At 41.1% G+C, this 17421-nt stretch overlaps 2 protein-coding genes and 1 long non-coding RNA gene across 4 annotated transcripts in view; 2 read left to right on the top strand and 1 right to left on the bottom strand.

Annotated features, from left to right (window-relative positions):
• LOC134155381 (uncharacterized) overlaps window positions 1-6873 on the bottom strand; it is a 66257-nt gene extending 59384 nt beyond the window's left edge. The window contains exon 1 of the long non-coding RNA XR_009961529.1: window positions 5517-6873. This is a non-coding gene — a long non-coding RNA (uncharacterized LOC134155381). The remainder of the gene's footprint in view (window positions 1-5516) is intronic.
• The window catches only part of LOC134155374 (uncharacterized), a 422006-nt gene that overhangs the window by 142483 nt on the left and 262102 nt on the right, over window positions 1-17421 (top strand). The gene's annotated exons all lie outside the window — the stretch shown is intronic.
• LOC134155376 (ICOS ligand-like) lies at window positions 635-16189 on the top strand. Of its 2 annotated transcripts, XM_062602522.1 has the most exons (6): window positions 635-873; window positions 3432-3514; window positions 3926-3978; window positions 10276-10638; window positions 11821-11856; window positions 14527-16189. In XM_062602522.1, the coding sequence occupies exons 2-6, from the start codon at window positions 3501-3503 to the stop codon at window positions 14628-14630; spliced, it is 570 nt and encodes a 189-aa protein (XP_062458506.1). In that variant the 5' UTR covers window positions 635-873; window positions 3432-3500; the 3' UTR covers window positions 14631-16189. The 2 variants fall into 2 exon arrangements, with proteins under 2 accessions (XP_062458506.1, XP_062458507.1); XM_062602523.1 differs by lacking the exon at window positions 635-873 and having other exon boundaries at window positions 3412-3514.

Here is a 17421-nt window from a genome sequence, read left to right as displayed (position 1 = left end):
AGGAAGTTACAGCAGCATAGGGAAACAAGCAAGCCCAAACAGCGCTCCACCCACCCACCATTCCACCTCCACAGCATAGGTGGTGTGGCTGGAGCACAGGGAGGGGAAAGGGAAACATGGACAGAGTACAGAACACCCCAGTGCACAGCAAGTAACACCTTCAGAATGTTTTAAATAGCTATAAACTCTGCCAAAACAACCATGAAAAGCAGACCAGGCATGTTCACAACTACATGAGGTTTGCTACAGTGCACCTAAAGATGGGATCCCAATCCAAGATTCAGCTACCACCACAGCACATTTTGCTGTCTAAAGCTCCAGATAGTCCCCCAGGAGGCAAAGGGCACTTCTGTCCATGGCCTTGAGCTGAGGGGATGAATCACACAGCTATTAACTGCAAATGCCCAGAAAATTGCTTTCAAATCAGGGTAATTAATTTCAAAATCTAAAACACTAAAAGAGAAAGCCCCTGTAATATTTTGATATATGCCAGCATGTCCCTCACCGAGATCTCTTAAATATCTTTCCTTGAACTAATTATAGGATGTGTTTCTCAATAATCCCTCATTTTGCTTACAGGTTGCTTTCAGAGAAGACCAGAAGCAATCGCCCAATTCCAGTACAGACTGTTGCATCATAAGAACTTTCTCTAAGAAACCAGACCATAATTTCCACTTATGAGATCACTCATTAGCTTGCAATTAGCTTTTGCCTAAAGGTAAAAGGACTGTGTGGTTACAGGCAACATTTCTCTCCTTGGGTGCTTTCAGGATTTCACAGAGTCAGGGAGAAATATTCCCCTATCCTCCTACAAGCACCAGTAACAAGTCAGCTCTCATACATCTGTTCTCAGAAGCCAAAGGCATGGCACAGGTAAGGATGGAACAACACTTGGAGAAATTACATCAGTTACTAAGCTACAAAGCTTTGCCAGGTGTTAAACAAGCAGTTTCCTTCTTGGCAGTGGCCCTTATTCATCTGCTAAATGATTTTGGCTAATCCTCTCAGAATTACTTGCATTTTCTGCAACTTGTGCCTGTTCCAGCTTGTATCACTGTTCAGTCAGTACCAGGCTACATTACCTATGTTACTCAGCCAGTGCTGGAGGTTGGCAAATGAAGCAGAAGAGTTGGCAAGCCTATCAATCACTTCAGCATAACATCCAGATTGTCACATCCACTTGGTTCACAACTTAAATCAATGTCACACTTTGGGGCCACCACACAGAAGTACTTCTTCTGTGTCAAAAGGTTCCAGCTCAGCATCTCCCTCCATGCCTCAGCCAGCACCCTACTTCAACCCACCATCTCATTAACAGCATCTCACAATCCTTCTCTAGATAATCAGTTCCCAGGTCTTTTCTGTCCTAAATCCCAGACTTTTGCAGGGGGGTTGGAACTAGATGATCTTAAGGTCCTTTCCAACCCTAACTATTCTAGGATTCTATGAAAGTATACAGGGGCACTGTGGTTACAAGCCATTGCTGAACTGATCACTGAAACCAGCTGGGTTTTCTAGTACTATTACATGGCTGCTCTGCCACCAGAACTGCTGCCCTGATCATCCTCCAGCTGCACCATTCCTGATGGTCAAACAGCTGCCCACAGAATTCAGAGCAAGGTTTATGGCAAGAACAAAAAAAAACAACAAAAAAACAAAACACAAAACCACAAACACACCAAGGAAACATCTGCACACAACACAGACCCCAGGCTCATGCAAAGAACCTCTACCCACAGGATTTTCCCCTCCTGCCACCCCAGCTGTCCTAACCAGGAGAGCTGTTCACAGGGGAATATCTTTAATATACCATAACAAGACTATTTCCAGGGTTAACATAGCATTTGCAAAAAACACTACTTTTTTAACTCACTTTAAAGGGAGAATTTTAGTGCTCTAAGAGCACAAAGTCTTCAAGAGTAGTATTTAGGCCCTCTCATCCCCACCCCTTGTGCACTGGAAAAAAATAACTTGAGTCAATTTACTTTGGGACACAAAGTCCTGTTATTCTACAGGCACTGGGAACATTTGGTTACTTGCCTACTTGATTAACTTGCATTGCAGGCTGAGCTAACTTGCTTAGGAAATAAGCTCACGCATGACAAAAGCTGAATGACAGAGACATTGCCAAGAAGTTCAGAGTTTTGGCATTTCATCAGGGAGTTTAATTACATCACAAGCCTTCATTATTTCAGGTAGGTTAGTGTGTTAAAGAGTTATTAGTATTTCAGTTCTTCAGGAAGCAATTCTTCATAGCAAAGCCTTATTCAGTTAATTGGTTTAATCTCTGAAAAGCAAGTCTTAAATAATTCCTTTGTCAGATTATAATGGCCAGTAGGCAGATCAATTTTTACATTTGAAAAAGTTCAAAGAAAAAAATTGTTAACTTCCTAAACTTACATTTAAACCAGAACCTAAAAAAAAAAAGTGGTGTCAAATATCAAATAGATATTTTAAATGCTGATCCATGTGGTGACTGAAACATTTTACTCCATCTGAATTGCACAGATGGGAACAGATCTCCCATTTAGTGTACCAAGAACAATCCTTCCAGAGGCTCAGTGTAAACATTTCTGTTCAAGCAGAATCCTCTCAATCCAGAGGAAAAAAAAAAAGTTATTTCAACTAAACAGCACTGGAGTAAGCTAAATGAAAGGTCACATACCCCAGCTAGACAAATCTGAAACACTGCTGCAGTTGGATACTGCTTCCTAAAACAAGACCTACCTTGCTCCTTTTTTATGCACAAGCTTAAACTTCAGTAGCAAAATAACAAAAGCACGTGGCTGACAAGAGAGCTCAACATTCACATGCAATTCAGATGCAGTTTGGTATTTCAGCTCTGATTCCATTGCACCAGCAGCAGTAGGCAGGAGAACAGCACCAGCACCTTCCCCAGGCAGAGCTACCACAGCAGAAAATGGGACTTGGCTAAGATTAAACAGCCTTCTCAAAGAAGCAGTTCTACTTTTAAGTAGCATTTTCCTTATAGGCTTATTAGCCATTAGTCTGCATTTTGCTAGTAGATGTGCAGCTTGGACGGTATTTGATAGTCTGAGGAATGGCATCCACACCTCTTGACAAATACAATACCTATTAGGTTTCAGCACCTTCATTGATCTCAGCTGCCTCTGGAGAAGAATCCCTTCACTATGCTGAAAGCTCAGGGCTAGTCAATACACAGCTTCTGAGACACATGCATCCTACACATGAAAATAAATATGCTCTGAATACATTCTTACAATACACAGTATATACACCCTGCTGTATATACTCAATATTATATACACTGTGTATAACATTACTTTGTATTATACCCACAGAGTGAAAGAAAACAGACTGAATCACAGCAAAGTACTAGTAAATACCCTGTTCCCTTCTGGAGAAATGCCTGTGGCAACAAAAATTAAGAGCCTTTCACTCTTTTACAGAGACAGAAGAGCAACTGGAGCGCCTGGTGAAGCTTGTGACAAGAAGGGTTTCCTAAGGGCTGGGAAGGCATGAAAATGAAATGGTAAGCTGTGCTTTTCTTGTTCCACAAAGCAGCTGAAGTTTGGAGGCAGAGGATGTTTTCTATTAGTAATTAAATGAAATTATCTTGAAAGCAAACTATGACTACGTATACGCAATTAGTTTTGTCCACATGAAAACACAAGCAGGAAGTATGGGTGTTTGTGACTGAAGCACCATCTCATTACGACCATTGAGAAACCTCAGATCTACAGCCAAGAGATACAATCCACACCAAGACTAGATAACAAAATAAGACAGGGTTTCTAACCCATCTCAGTTTCATATCCAAGTTCCCTTCACAGATGAGGGAGCTGTGAAGCAGGGCATAAATTATGCCAGAGAAAAGGTCTTTGGTTTTTGCTTTGGCATTCTAACAAAGCATTTGGAATTTCTCCCTCTCTCACTTCATTAGGGAGACTGCTCTGTGGACGGTTGCCTGCTTACTGTTTGCATCTCTACCAAGAGGTAAATATACTATAACAACACATCTAGAAGGTGTTTATATGTGAATACACAAACTGAGAATGTTGAACAAATGTATGCTTTGTTTTGAACATATTTCATCACAGTCCAAGGTTTGCTTACAGGTAATAAGCTTCAGATAAACCTCTACCTGAAAGAAGTGGTTTCAAGGTTGAGGTGTTCCAGGTCCACAAATCTTAACCTATGAAGTTTATCCTGCCCACATTTTTAAAAATACCCTAGCATTTCCACAATGTTAAGAAAGACTTGGAATCTCATCATTTATAATGATACAAGGCAGTTAGCTGGTAAAGCGCTGGGTTTGCTATAGGCATAACCAAGTAAGTGAAAGGACCGGATCCCAGCAGCAACCTCTCTGCCTGAATCTTTGCACATGCTCCACAGAGTTGTAGCTGCACTGGGTTTCTGACATTATGTAGAAAAAGGTACACTAGTATGTACAGGTGAGGGAGTTTCTACAAGCCTCAGAGCAACTCCCTGTAATTTCCTTATCTGAGGCTTACATTCAGCAATATTAAGTCTTCTGTGTGTGGTTAAAACACTCATTGCTCATAAACATCTCAAGTTCACCAAGCACTGCAGTGGTTCAGGAGGTTACACTTCCTCTGGAACTAGTCTCTCTCTCTTCCGGGAGCACAACTGACATTTTTAGGGAAAACATTCATGTGTCTCCACAGATCAGTGTGACGAGTCTATTGCCACTCAAGACATGCCCTTTTGGTAGCTAAGTGCAACTGCAAGCATTTAAGTGACTACCCTTTGACTCCTTTTCTCCCTCTCCCTAAAATAGGGGAGCTCAAGTTCAGTGTTTCTGAGCAAGTAACTGGGATTGCAAACAGCCCCCTACCCTCCCTAAAATACTTTTGCATGTGGGTGAGACATAAGGTGGTGAGAAGCCACAGAACACTGCCTTGTCAGGTTAATATATTCCAGTTTAAACTCCTAAGTACTCAGAGATACAAGAAATTACCTGTTACCTTGTTTCTAACACCAGAACATTTTCCTGCTTAACCCATTACTTCCACTACTAAATTACTTTACTAATGTCAGAACTGCACTGGAATCACCAGAGTGATCTACAGACACATACCCAAGAGCTTTCCACTTCCAAGCCTTTTTCCACAAGGCATAAACCCTAGATCACCTACTGGCATCCCAGATTCCTCTGGTACAAGCAACATATAATTAATAAATAAACATGATTGCCCTAGATCATCTTGGGGGGAAAGGAGGGAAAAACAAAAAAGCCCAGTCATTCCAAGTTCCCTTGCACCACACTTTAGACACCAAACAGCAGTATTTCCTTGTTATAGGAATCTTACAGGCTGATTAAGCTGGCACACTCAACTTCACCTTGAGAGCCTTAAACATTTGGACAATATTTAAAGTGCATAATTAAAAAAATAAAACCAGAAAACAAACTCATCTCACATTTCATTTTTACAACCACAATAAAAGCCATGAGCCAATACACATTTTTTCCAAGGTAAAACACTGCACCTTCCACATGCAAAGCTTACCAGGTAGATCAGATGAGCACTACTCATCCTGCTTCATACACCCCAGCAGCAACTGCCACCATCCTTGCTGTATAACTGCTTCTGCTGCCTGGCCAAGCAACTCTCTGCTACCATACCTCCCTGGCACATCGATAGCCTCAGCAAGAAGCTTAACACAACATCAGCAACCTTCAGCATTACTTTATACTTCTTCCCAGAACTGGCGTCCATAAGGACATGTACTTGACTTGTACCCAGAAGTCTGTTCTTCCCATCAACAAAAAACCTCATTCAGCTGTAGGCTCTGTTAAATAACTCATTACAGCCAGATTCCAGTCACCTGTTCTTGCCCCAGGCAACTTCAGCTGTGCTCCGTTTTGTGCCTCCTGATGCCCTGGTTTTACCAGCTGAAGGCAGTGTAGGTTTAACCTCAGGGGTATTAATAGTCATCATAAGTGTTACAACATTTGTACACAGTATCATACAGGAAGGGAAGGGTTATTTTGGGCACCACTCTTCTCCATCTTCTCAAAAAGAACAAAGAGTCAAAAAGCAAATAGATACACTTCTAAACGCAGTATCAAATTCAGAAATTACTGTGATCAGGAGATAGGATAAACTCTCTCTCTCTTTTGGTCATTAGGCAAATGCTTATTGTCCATTTTTCTAAATAAAGCCACAAGTTTTGTGGATTTCAGGATGATCTTTTCTTCACCCACATGCAACTCCACACAATGCAAGCACTTTCTCTCCTGAGGGCATCCTGTGAACAGGACTCTTCCCACTAGAAAGCTCTTTGGGAGGATCACTTCTTCCAGAGCTTTCAAAACACTTGCAGCAGCCTCAGGCTCCCTCACCTCCCTGCTGTGGCTAGCTAACCATGGCCAGCCATAACTGCAATCTGCTTTCAGACATGGCATTGTTTCAGAAGGACTCTGCTGAGCCCAGCCTTCCTCAGCTCCCCAGGCCCAAACAGCTCAGGGATGGCTCTCGGGCTGCTCCCTGCTCTCCTTCAGGTGGTGGTGGCCCTTTTAGGTGTGCCAGTTACAGCTAACAGCCTGGGTATGCTACTAATTGCAGGGCTGAAGCAGTCTCCTTGGGGAGCACAGTCATATGTGCTGTGGCAGTGAGGGTACAGTACAGTGGAGGCCAAGCTTTACTATAAATAAAATAAGACCCCTGTTTGGATATTGTTGTAATTCAGGTTCCTCTTGAGAAGCAAAACCTGGTCAGCAACTGATACAGTCTGAAAACAGTTGAGCTCTCTACACAGTAAGAGAAATCTTCTACCAACCACCAGAAATACTTGGTTCTCTGTATCTGATGGACAATTGGTTTACTATTTTCAATACATCACCATGGGGATGTGATTTTTCAGCTGAAAGTTTATATTGTTAGGCAAAAGCAGATGGTGATTTTCAGCTGAAAAATCTGAAAACCAAAGGAAAGCAGATGTTCGGTGATATAATTGAAGACATTTGAGTCCACAATTTAGCTTTCTCAATTATACTTTTCCTTCTGCTTTTATGTCTGTCTGGATGGACACAATGTGACACCAGACAAGCCTCAAAACAGACACTGATTAATATAGAAACAGAGATGCTGGTATGTAACAAGCTGAGCCCTGGCTGGTGTCAGTGGCTGCAAAAGGGAACTGAGACTCTCTTCGATCTTTAGCCCAACATATGCACAGGCCTGGAACACAGGAATTACTACGCTGTGACTGAGAACATTTGTTTTTCTCACCCAAGTGTAAGGTACTGCACCTGGGGAGGAAGAACCCCAAGTACCAGTATAGGTTGGAGGCTGACCTAATGGTCAGCTCAGGTGAGAAGGACCTGGCAGTATTGGTGGGTGACAAGTTGACTATGGGCCGGCAGTGTGCCCCTGCAGCCAGGAGGGACAATAGCATCCTTGGGTGCATCGGTAGGAGTGTTGCCAGCAGGGCGAGGGAGGTGATCCTCTCCCTTTACGTGACCCTGGTGAGGCCACATCTGGAGAACTGTGTTCAGTGCTGGGCTCCTCAGTCCTACTGCTGGAGCTACTGGAGAGGGAGGGTCCAGCGGAGGCCACAAGGATGATCAGGGGTCTGGAGCATCTCTCTTGGGAGGAGAAATTGTGGGAGCCTGGCCTGTTTAGTCTAGAGAAGAACAGACTAAGAGGGGAATCTCGTTAGTGCATATAAATATCCCAAAGGTGGGTGCCACGAGAATGGTGTCAGACTCGTTTCAGTGGTGCCCAGCAACAAGATGTGAAATATGAGCTCGCTCTTCTAAACAAGATAACAAGGTTTTATTGAGGGACAAAGTCAATAAAGCAAAAGCAACAGCACTGGGTGCATGACTGTAGCCAGAGGTGCAAGTGATTAGTATTGGTACAGGTTTATATACTTTCACTATTGCAGTAGTCACATACATGTTCATAGTTCCTGTGTATAGGCGGGGAATATTATAACTAGCTCCAGGAACTTATTATCATAAGTCTCCTCTTCTTGGCGTCTGCGCACTGCTCTCCGGTGATTGTGGGCAGGGGTCTTGAGGATTTAAAAGATTTAAAACAGTGTGACCTTCCTGCAATATTTATTACGCTGTAACTGAGAACATTTGTTTTTCTCACCCAAGTGTAAGGTACTGCACCTGGGGAGGAAGAACCCCAGGTGCAGTATTTATTGCAGGATGGGCAGACAAGGAGTATCCCAAGCTAGCAGATGTTTGGGAGGCTCTGTCTCTAAACTAACTGACAAGTAGAAGAATGGTGTGAAATAACTCATTCGTATTTAGTGGGGCCACTAAATCCTGTTATCTCACCACAGACTTATAACACAAACATTGTTCTTTAAAGCTAAAGATACTTTAGAAGAATAGTGTGAAACAATTAGCTCATGTTTAGTGGGGCCACTAAATTCCACAGACTTACAACGTAAACATTGTTCTCTTTCTACAGCCTAAGTTAAGTTAAAAAGTACTTTATGTTTTCCAGGCACTAGCTTTTCTGATATCAAGTCCCCCCCTTCTTTCTTTTACCTTTACAAATTCTTCTGCTATGTGACTCCATTTTGCTCAAGAGTCCCAGCCCTTCTTTAACTTGTCTAATCCTGTGTCTTTAATGAGCTTTGTTTCCATTATTGTAAACTCACACAGTTATATACACATAACCACACCTATGATTTGCAAAAGCCAATGCGTTTATGTGTTTATCACAAAGACAAGGAGCAATGGCCACAAACTAAAACACAAGAAGTTTCACCTCAGCACGAGGAAGAGCTTCTTTATGTTGAGGGTGGCAGAGCACTGGGACAGGTGCCCACAGCAGTCATGGAGTCTCCCTCTCTGGAGACATTCAAAACGTGCCTGGACATGTTCCTGTGTCACCTGCTGTAGGTGGCCCTGCCTTGGCAGGGCTTGGACCAGATGATCTCCAGAGGTCCCTTTCAACCTTAATGATTTTGTGATACTGTAGTCTGATTACTTACCCCTTATGCTTCACAGAACTTTGGCCATGAAAAGAGATTGAGTTGTTTCAAAGTGAATTTTAGTTTTGCTCCTTGGCACAGTCACAGACTCGCGCTGCTTTTGTTCTGCTCCCTGCTGCGAATGAGTTTTCTATCCAAATTAATACATCTGCATTTTAATTTATAAAATATTTTTATGAAACAGGTTTGGTTAAAGTGTTAATTTAAGCCCACATTCTGTGCTGAAAACACCTATTTTTCTATGCTTTATAAATGCACAGAACCCTTCTTCTTCCATAATGCAGTCTTCCCCCAGAAAATATAACACCACAACCTAGTAAAAGTTGTCCTACATGACAGTGTCAGATTCCCCCATTTGTAGTTCTAGTATACTTTCAACTAACTTGGAATAATTTATAAAAATAATTAGTACCAGAGTTATTAAATGAACAGTGTGTATAAGTGAGATGCATTTGTCTTCCTGCCCTGCCTGCCTACCTTTGTTCACCAGCAGGCTACCCTAACCCTGGTTCTTGCTTCTGCTGGAATTGGTTGGTAAGATCTGTCCAGGCCACCCACCACCCGTACAAAGTATCTGTCTCCCTTGGAAAAGTCATTTACCTTCTTTCTGCCATACTGGGACAATAGCTATACCAAAGAGTATGAGAGGGCAGGCTTAGCAAGAGTGCAGCAAGCCAGAGCTGCAGATAAAAGCCCTGTTCTGCCAGACCCTCTGCAAGGTGTCACAGGGGAAGGAGGCAGGAGCCTCCAGTGCATTACTGACAAATTGGAAGCCATGATCTGACAGGCAAGCAACAGGAGTTGGGGGGAGACCAGATTCATCCAGGATCTTTCTCGTGCTGATGTAACACCCTTTTCATGCTTCTTTTTTCAGACTTCCTTCCTACAAAAGCGATACTTGCTTATTTATGTGTGCGCATCTTCACTTTCCTGCATTCCCTTTTCCTCTTGTGAACTGACTGGTTAATTAGAATCAAATCAGACACCTGATCTCAAAACTAATCTCCTCAGAAACTGGGAGAAAAATCATCAGCTAAAGAGACAAGTTCAAGCAGCACCCACAGGGATGAAGTGAAAGCAACTGCGTGCAGCAACATCTGTCCTGCTGCAGAGCTCGCTGAGCATTGAGCATACATGGCCCTCAATCCTGGCATGGCACTTACTGCCCTCTGCCTGTCTGGAAGCAGGAGGACACACATAGAAGAGGGAGGAAGAGAGGCAATAATGGTGTGATGAAGCCAAATTCTAGAAAACCTGGTGTCCCTAGCTCTGCTGCACACTGAGAAAGTTGTATGGTTTTTATTCCAGGTCGACCAGACACAACATGCCATGCATTTGTTGGAGAAACTGTTGTTTTGCCTTGCATCACCACCTCTCCTGGAAAGCTGACCCTCTCCAATTCAATGCTGTTCTGGCAGATAGAGGCTGACGATCCTCAGCACACCATTGTAGTGCACTTTGTTCTCAATGAGCAGGATTTGCCGCAGTTCCAGAATGACAATTACCATGGCAGAACTAGCCTTTTTTTTGACCAGATGAAGCATGGCAACTTTTCCTTAAAGCTCTCCAATGTTAAATTACTGGACACAGCTGTATATAGTTGCATCTACAAACAGACGGGGGATCATGCCGACAAAACACAGAAATCTAATGTTAAACTCATTGTATCAGGTAAGATTTTTCTTATAGTTCCGTGGGAGGGGCTCGGGGGCAGCATTTCTTGTTGACAACCTATGTATGGCCGTCAGGTGGGATGACTTCAATTTTTAAAGCAGATCTTCACTGTTTCATTCTGTTCCTTGCTTTTGTTGGAAGAATAACTGGGAAGAAAATAAATGCATCTTTGTTAAGCTTCAGCACAGCGTATCGATGGAAGCAGCAGGACTCCTGAAGGCAAGCCACCTGCCTCTTCCTCCTCCCTTCACAGGAGACATTAATGAATAATGAGGTCTCCCCAACTTTTAAGCATTTGGTTATTTATGGCTTTGTACTGTCATGGATCCGCCTTGTCCCAGAGGAACAGGAGAGTATTTCATTGTTTGCACTTGGGTCTGTGAAGCCATATTAGTTTTGTCTCTGGTAATGAAATCCAAAGTCCAGCCCATACACCCTTTCTGACATCAGACAGACAGTTGCTGTTCACCTTTTCCCTTGTACCTGGAAGATCTGGATCTGGTGGCAACACTGGACACATGCAACAAGAATTATTTTTCTTCCTTAGGAAAATGAGTGAGACTGTAACACATGCTCAAATAGCGCCAAACAACAGAGCTAAGACGGTTGAACTACCCACAAGCATGGCCAGCAGAATGATGGGGCTTTAGGTTTGACCAGTTGACAGATCGAAAAAGCAAATTTTAAAAAGGGGATGCACATCAAACTAATCATAGTTTTTTAAGGTGTCTTGGTTGTATAAATCAGCAGAAAACTTCAGCTTTGGTCAACTGCAAACATTTAATTCCACTTAAAATAGAAAAAGATGTTTCGAGTAATAGAAACCCTTCAGTATCTTTGTTTTAATGCACGTCGTTCTCAAGAGAAAAATATTTCTAAAATGTGAAGTAAAATACTTTTGTTCAGAAAATTTCAAAGTGAAACATTTTGCAGTTTTCAAAATGAAAAAAGTGTTTTGAAAATGGAGAATCAAAATCTTTTTTATCATCTGATTTTTGGCAACAGTACGGTGTCTTTTACTCTGATTTAATTATGTGATCATATTTAAACATTCAGTAAGTTTGACAAATATATTCTTTCTCAGAAAAAAAATTACTAACCCTTAGATCAATTATCAGCCCCCTTTTCCTGTTCCAGCCTCAAAACACATAACTTTGATTTTTGTGGTTTTTTTTCCAGCTCCTTCTATCACTGAGGAGGCTCCTTCCCCCTCTGGTAAGGCAATACTCTTTAACCTGCTAACTGTCTTAAGTGATTATCCAGTGCTTTAATTTGAATTTGTCACATTGGTAAAATGTGCTGAAAATAGAGAAAGTCTAATTGACTTATGATGCTTGTTCTCTCTTACTAAGCCTAGCAAAATACAGCTGTCTCAGGCAAAAGAATTTCCACTACTAAGACAGACCTAGACTGCAGAAAGAAGAATACTGAAGCGCCATCAGCCACCAGTCTATAAAGCTACTCACCGTTATAGGCATCATAAAAATCAGTAAAAAAACAACATGGAAGCCATTCAGTTCTATGAATTAAGGCCTTTGTAAATTACTTTGGTATGAATAAACTACTAGATCAAGAGATTGGGGGGGGGGGGTATCCTTTGGGGTAAATAAGGTAATAAATATTCTAAAAATAAATGATTTATGACTCCACACAAGCTCTTCTGGGAAAATTAAAGTAGATCTCACCAAAGGCAATTCTGAGGTATAGTGCAAATGACACCGTCCCAGTTTAATCATTACAGAGATTCAAGTCATTTGTAACACTTCCTGAGGGAATGCAGTGCAGAAGATCTGTCCAGCTCTGACATGCCATTGTCAGTAAATTCTCCCATAAAAATCTTGCTTGTAAGCAATTTTTTCCTGTTAGCTCTACAAAACTTTAAATTGGTATCAAACCTGCAAAATTTTGCACATAAAAATCAATAGCTGCAATTTGTATTTTACTCAATGTAGCTGAAAGAGATAATCCACTCCATAACAATAATTATACTACGGTTAATGTAATAAGTTCAGCCACAATATGACATTACAGCCAGATTAAATGGCAATAAATACAAATAAAAACTAAGGAAGAGAAATGTTCCAGTGTTTTATCTTATGATTACACAGAAAAAAAACATCTCTGTACATGATGAGCAATAAACAACTTGAAAAATCACAGGAAATATCCTTTTAGACTTGCCCCTAGCTGGCTTAAAGGTCTTTAAAAACCACAAAGTTAAATTTAAGCTGCTATCATGTGCCTTCAGTGGCAAGCACCATATTACAACATTACAAAAGCAAATAGAACAGGAGCTAGAATATCTCTAGCTGTTACCTTCCACAAGAAATAAGAAATTATTAATAGTTAATGCAGTAGCAGTGGAAACTTCTCAAAATGAAGAGAAGTAGGTTGTATTTAAAGGAGATAGTTGTATATATGTTTGACTCAGCCAAAAACTTTCTGACAACTTTTCCACAATAGAAACTATTTCTTATCATGAAAAGGTATTTTCACAAAAAAAAAAAAAAAAAAAAGTGTTTGGGATAAGGGAGTGTTTCACCTTTGCTACAGAATAAACTGAACCACATTCATAAGACACCTGAAGTTTCCTGTACTGCTGGATTTTGAGGGGCTTGGGGATGGAGGAAAGGATAAAAGCCTAACTTTTGAAATGCAACTTTTTGCAAAAAGGAAAAAATGTTTCCTGTTGACAACTTCTTTTAAAGAAAATCATCAGCCACAGCTCCCTTTTTTTTTACTTTCAGCAATTTCTTAAGAAAGGAAGAGAATCTGTTTTGTATTAGTTGTTATTTTGGGAGGGACTTAGAAAAGCTAAATGACTTGCTGAGAACGAAGGCACTGTATGCAGAAATAACTCTTACACTTTGCAGTCATCGTAACCAGATCAGGAGGTATTTATTATTTTTATATAAAACAGAAACAGGTTTGATCTGTTTCACTTCTGCTTCATTTATGTTTATTTGCTGAATTGTTTTTCCTAATTATTTTTAAAAGCTTAATTTTACTGTCACTCTTAGTTTCTTGTGAGACTCTTTCTGGATCAATCAAAACTTGTTTTAATGGAAGGGCCTGAGCCTGGAGAAGGTCACAAGAAGCCAAGAGACTTGCTATAATCCTACATTTGTTTCAAAGCATTACTGAAGACTACCCAATGTTTACTTGCTCTTTACACGTTAATACAGCATACTCCTTCTAGGAAGAGGGGAAGGAAGCACCCCTACTAGCCATAAATTAACTGCAGGAACATACTGAAAGCTGATACCACAGCAATAGGAACAGCCTAAGAATTGGTATAGAAAACAATATACAGCCTGATCTTCCCAGAGCACTTGGACCTAAATTCTTAGAGGAGAAATTTTTCCACTGCTTAAGTTAGGGGTTCAAAATCTTTCTTTACCTGTGTACCACATTCAGCACAGGTTGCAAGTAACATCTGTGCCAAAGCCAGTCTGCGCCCTGTGTCCACATTGTGGCTTACATACTAGTAGTGGTACACAGTGCTGGTATCACCTAAGCATCTGTGGCCTAGACTGTTTACTACTTATTACCATTATTTATAGACTCTTAATCACAACACCTATCTCAGGCCCTAGGTAGAATGACAATGTATTTTATACTCTTTAGTTGTTGCTCTGTCAGGATTTTAAACAAGTGTTCTTGGTCATCCAGAAAAGGAAGTTGTGTTCAATGTTGCTGAGTGTCTTCGCCTTTTTTCTGGATGGTATACATTCAAAGACTTGAAAAGGAGAATTCTGAAAGAGCCAAAATCCATATGGTTTTACAACAATCTTCCATCAGTGCATTAATGTGAACTATATCTTCAAATATATTTCTTGTCAAATCACCAGTTATATGTGGACTTTCTCTTTTTTAATTTTTCAGGACGCAGACAGATTTCCTCCAGAAGCCCCAGTGATGCACCATGTCTGGCAATGCTTCCCCTCTCTTTCTACCTCCTGGTCTCACTGGGAGTTTGGCACTTGTAACTGGGGAAGCCAACCTTCTCTTTGGGAAGTTCTCTTCACCAGAGGACCTCATTGGGCAGAACAGCTGTGTAGACAGAACGGTGTGACAACTGTTCCAGAGCCACGTGAAAGAAACACCTTAGCTGAAAACAGACCTAGCACTAGGTGTTTATATCCTGCATTTTGATGTTCCACAAAATCAAAGGCAGCAAAACTCTTGAGGTGGCAAGTCTGGTTTTCATTTGTTTCTTGGAGCCCGGTTTTAGTACTGGCAGTATGAACATACGGATTTTGTGGTTTTGCTTTAATGACAGCATAAAAGACTCATAAAACTACAAAGTCACATCATAATTGACCCTAGTGAGATCTTTTGCCTAAGATCTTATCTGTTGTCCTTCAAGAGAATTGTAGGGAGGAGAAAGGTAATTACCCTCTGTGTCAGATAAAAACTGGAAGTAGGAAGCTGCTCTTGTTTTCTGACATGTAAGGACACAAAGCTTGTGCAACTTGAGCATGTGAAACTTTAGCTTCTATTTTTACTCCTAAGCATCATGGGCTATCAGTAACAACTTTTTCTTCCACAAGAAATGTAGTATTTCTTTAGCGGAAGGGTGAAGCTGGCTGAGAATGATGATGGAAGTTCATAAAACGTCAACATAGAGGAAGCGATATGTTATTACAAAATCCACTTCTAAATAAGCCAAAAGCAAAAAAGATTTAATTCAGTATTTCCTCTTTCTGTCATGAAACACAGCAAGATAATCTGATTATTGTGCAAAAGATGGATTCTTAAGGTAGAACTGTGCCAAAATTAATTGGTACTGCGATAATGTTATATCTTTAAAATCAGCACCTTTGAAGGAAAACTGGTCAGAATAATTGTAACTGATACCTATGCAAATTAAATGGATTTACTTCTGGAAATGTTTGATTCAGGTAGCACAGATGTCCTGTGTAAACCTAAGATTGAAAGGATCCTGAATACCAGCAGTATCAAGAAAGTCCAGAAGTTCTGTTTCAGGCCACAGCTGCTGCACCCACCCTATTGCAGAACTGAGAAGCATCCGGAGAACTATTCACCCAGGCTGGTGAACAGGGGTGACTGCAAGGCACTCCTTCTGGCTAGGCCCTCAAGCCAGGGGAAGTGGCTGACTCATAAGGATGCACATAAAGTCGTTTTGATTTGGAACAATTCTACCCTCTTTCCGACAGAAAGACAGGATTGTTTTGTAAGAAAGGGAGCTTTAAGTGGTATCCTTTGAGGTAAAGGAGATGGTTACCTCTGACTTTCTTAACAAAGTGCTCTTTCCTCACAGTGGGGAAGAGGGATAGAACCCCATGCACAGCCTGAGCTGCTGCTGCAGTGATGCTCAGCTGGCACTTAGGCTACTCTGCCTACACGGAAGCTTAGTGTAACAGTCGGCATCCCATTTCATATAAAGATTTTAACATATGAATTGTACATACTGTGATTATTTTTTTGCATCCTACCTTCCAAATGTTTGTCTCAGATTCCATGTATTTTTCAAAACAAAAGTTGATTTAAAATTAAAGCTTAAACAAACAAAACCCTGAGGAGAGCAATCGCTTGGTCTGTAAGAGTTCTTAATTCGTATTCCAGTTGTTCCTACAGTTAGCTAGGCTCCCCATGCAATCAGAAAGTCCAAAAGGTGGTATCTGTACAGGCCTGTTAGTCCCAAAACTCTGAACTGCTTGCCTTCATCTCAAGGCCCATGAGTCCTAAAATCTAACAGCCATTTAAGCAGCCCTCCACTTTTCAAAAGGTGTTGAGGCACATGAACAACATGAGCACCTCCGCTCACAAGTGCAAGCTGTGTGACTATAAAGCTGCATTTATTGGGCAAGCTAATGAATAATTAAATATCTTTATGCAGGCATGCAGCTGTAGGACACAGCCTCAGTACTGCAGAGAGGGAGCCATATGTTTACATGCAGCTCAGTAATATGTTTTAAGAGCAGTCACTGTGCTGACTGGTGTTATGAGGAATGCCCAATTCCCTCAGTCATCTGCTTCTTTCACCCTTAGAAGTGATTCTCCTTGCCTGTTCAAACTGGCATGAATCACAATAAGCACATGAGCAGATGAAGACAGGAGGAATGAAGGGTGGGGGAAGAAAACTGAATGACCTCTAAATGCTGTTTACAACACTACTTTTTTACTACTCCGATTTGCAGCAGCACTTGGGATGCTTAAACACCTCTGTTTTTATATTTCCCCAAAGCTATAGTTAACTGCCATTCTGATTTCCTTGGGGACAGCAAGGAAAGGTTTGAATGACTAGTAGACCTTGATTTGTCCTTCCTTGCCTGGGTGACAAAACAAACGTCTGTTGTGTTCACCCCATGCACAGAACATGAGCAGCACATATTTCTTGTGTTTTTCAGAATTTCATCGTGAATGGGAGGGATAGTTTTGAAAACTAAGGAGAACAATAACGATTCACACATTTAAAAAGGAGAGATCTCCACTTCTCTCACTTGTAGTATCTTGGTAGCCTACAACTACGTACTTCATATGGCAAGTGCATAGGCTGATAATCTGCTACATTAAAGAAATTAGTAAGAGATCCTTGTACATTATTCTTGCAAAAGAATGACTGTGAAAGCGAATTCATTTTTTTTCATGTTTGACAGTAACACTGCTAAGAGACAAAAATGAATTTATTTGCTCTTCCTGTACTTTATCTATGCTTAAAGTGAGGCCATTTTAACTGGTTAATGCTTTCCACTGAGCTCCTTTCAGTTCCATATAACGTAGGAAAAATGGCCCAAAGAGGTCATCAGCAAGAAA

The sequence above is a fragment of the Pezoporus occidentalis genome, unplaced genomic scaffold (assembly GCF_034315485.1).
Source record: "Pezoporus occidentalis ecotype Australia unplaced genomic scaffold, CSIRO_AGI_Poc_V1 ctg77, whole genome shotgun sequence".
NCBI lineage: Eukaryota > Metazoa > Chordata > Aves > Psittaciformes > Psittacidae > Pezoporus > Pezoporus occidentalis.
The sequence above is the reverse complement of the archived record's forward strand: the minus strand, read 5'-3'. Positions and strand labels throughout refer to the sequence as shown.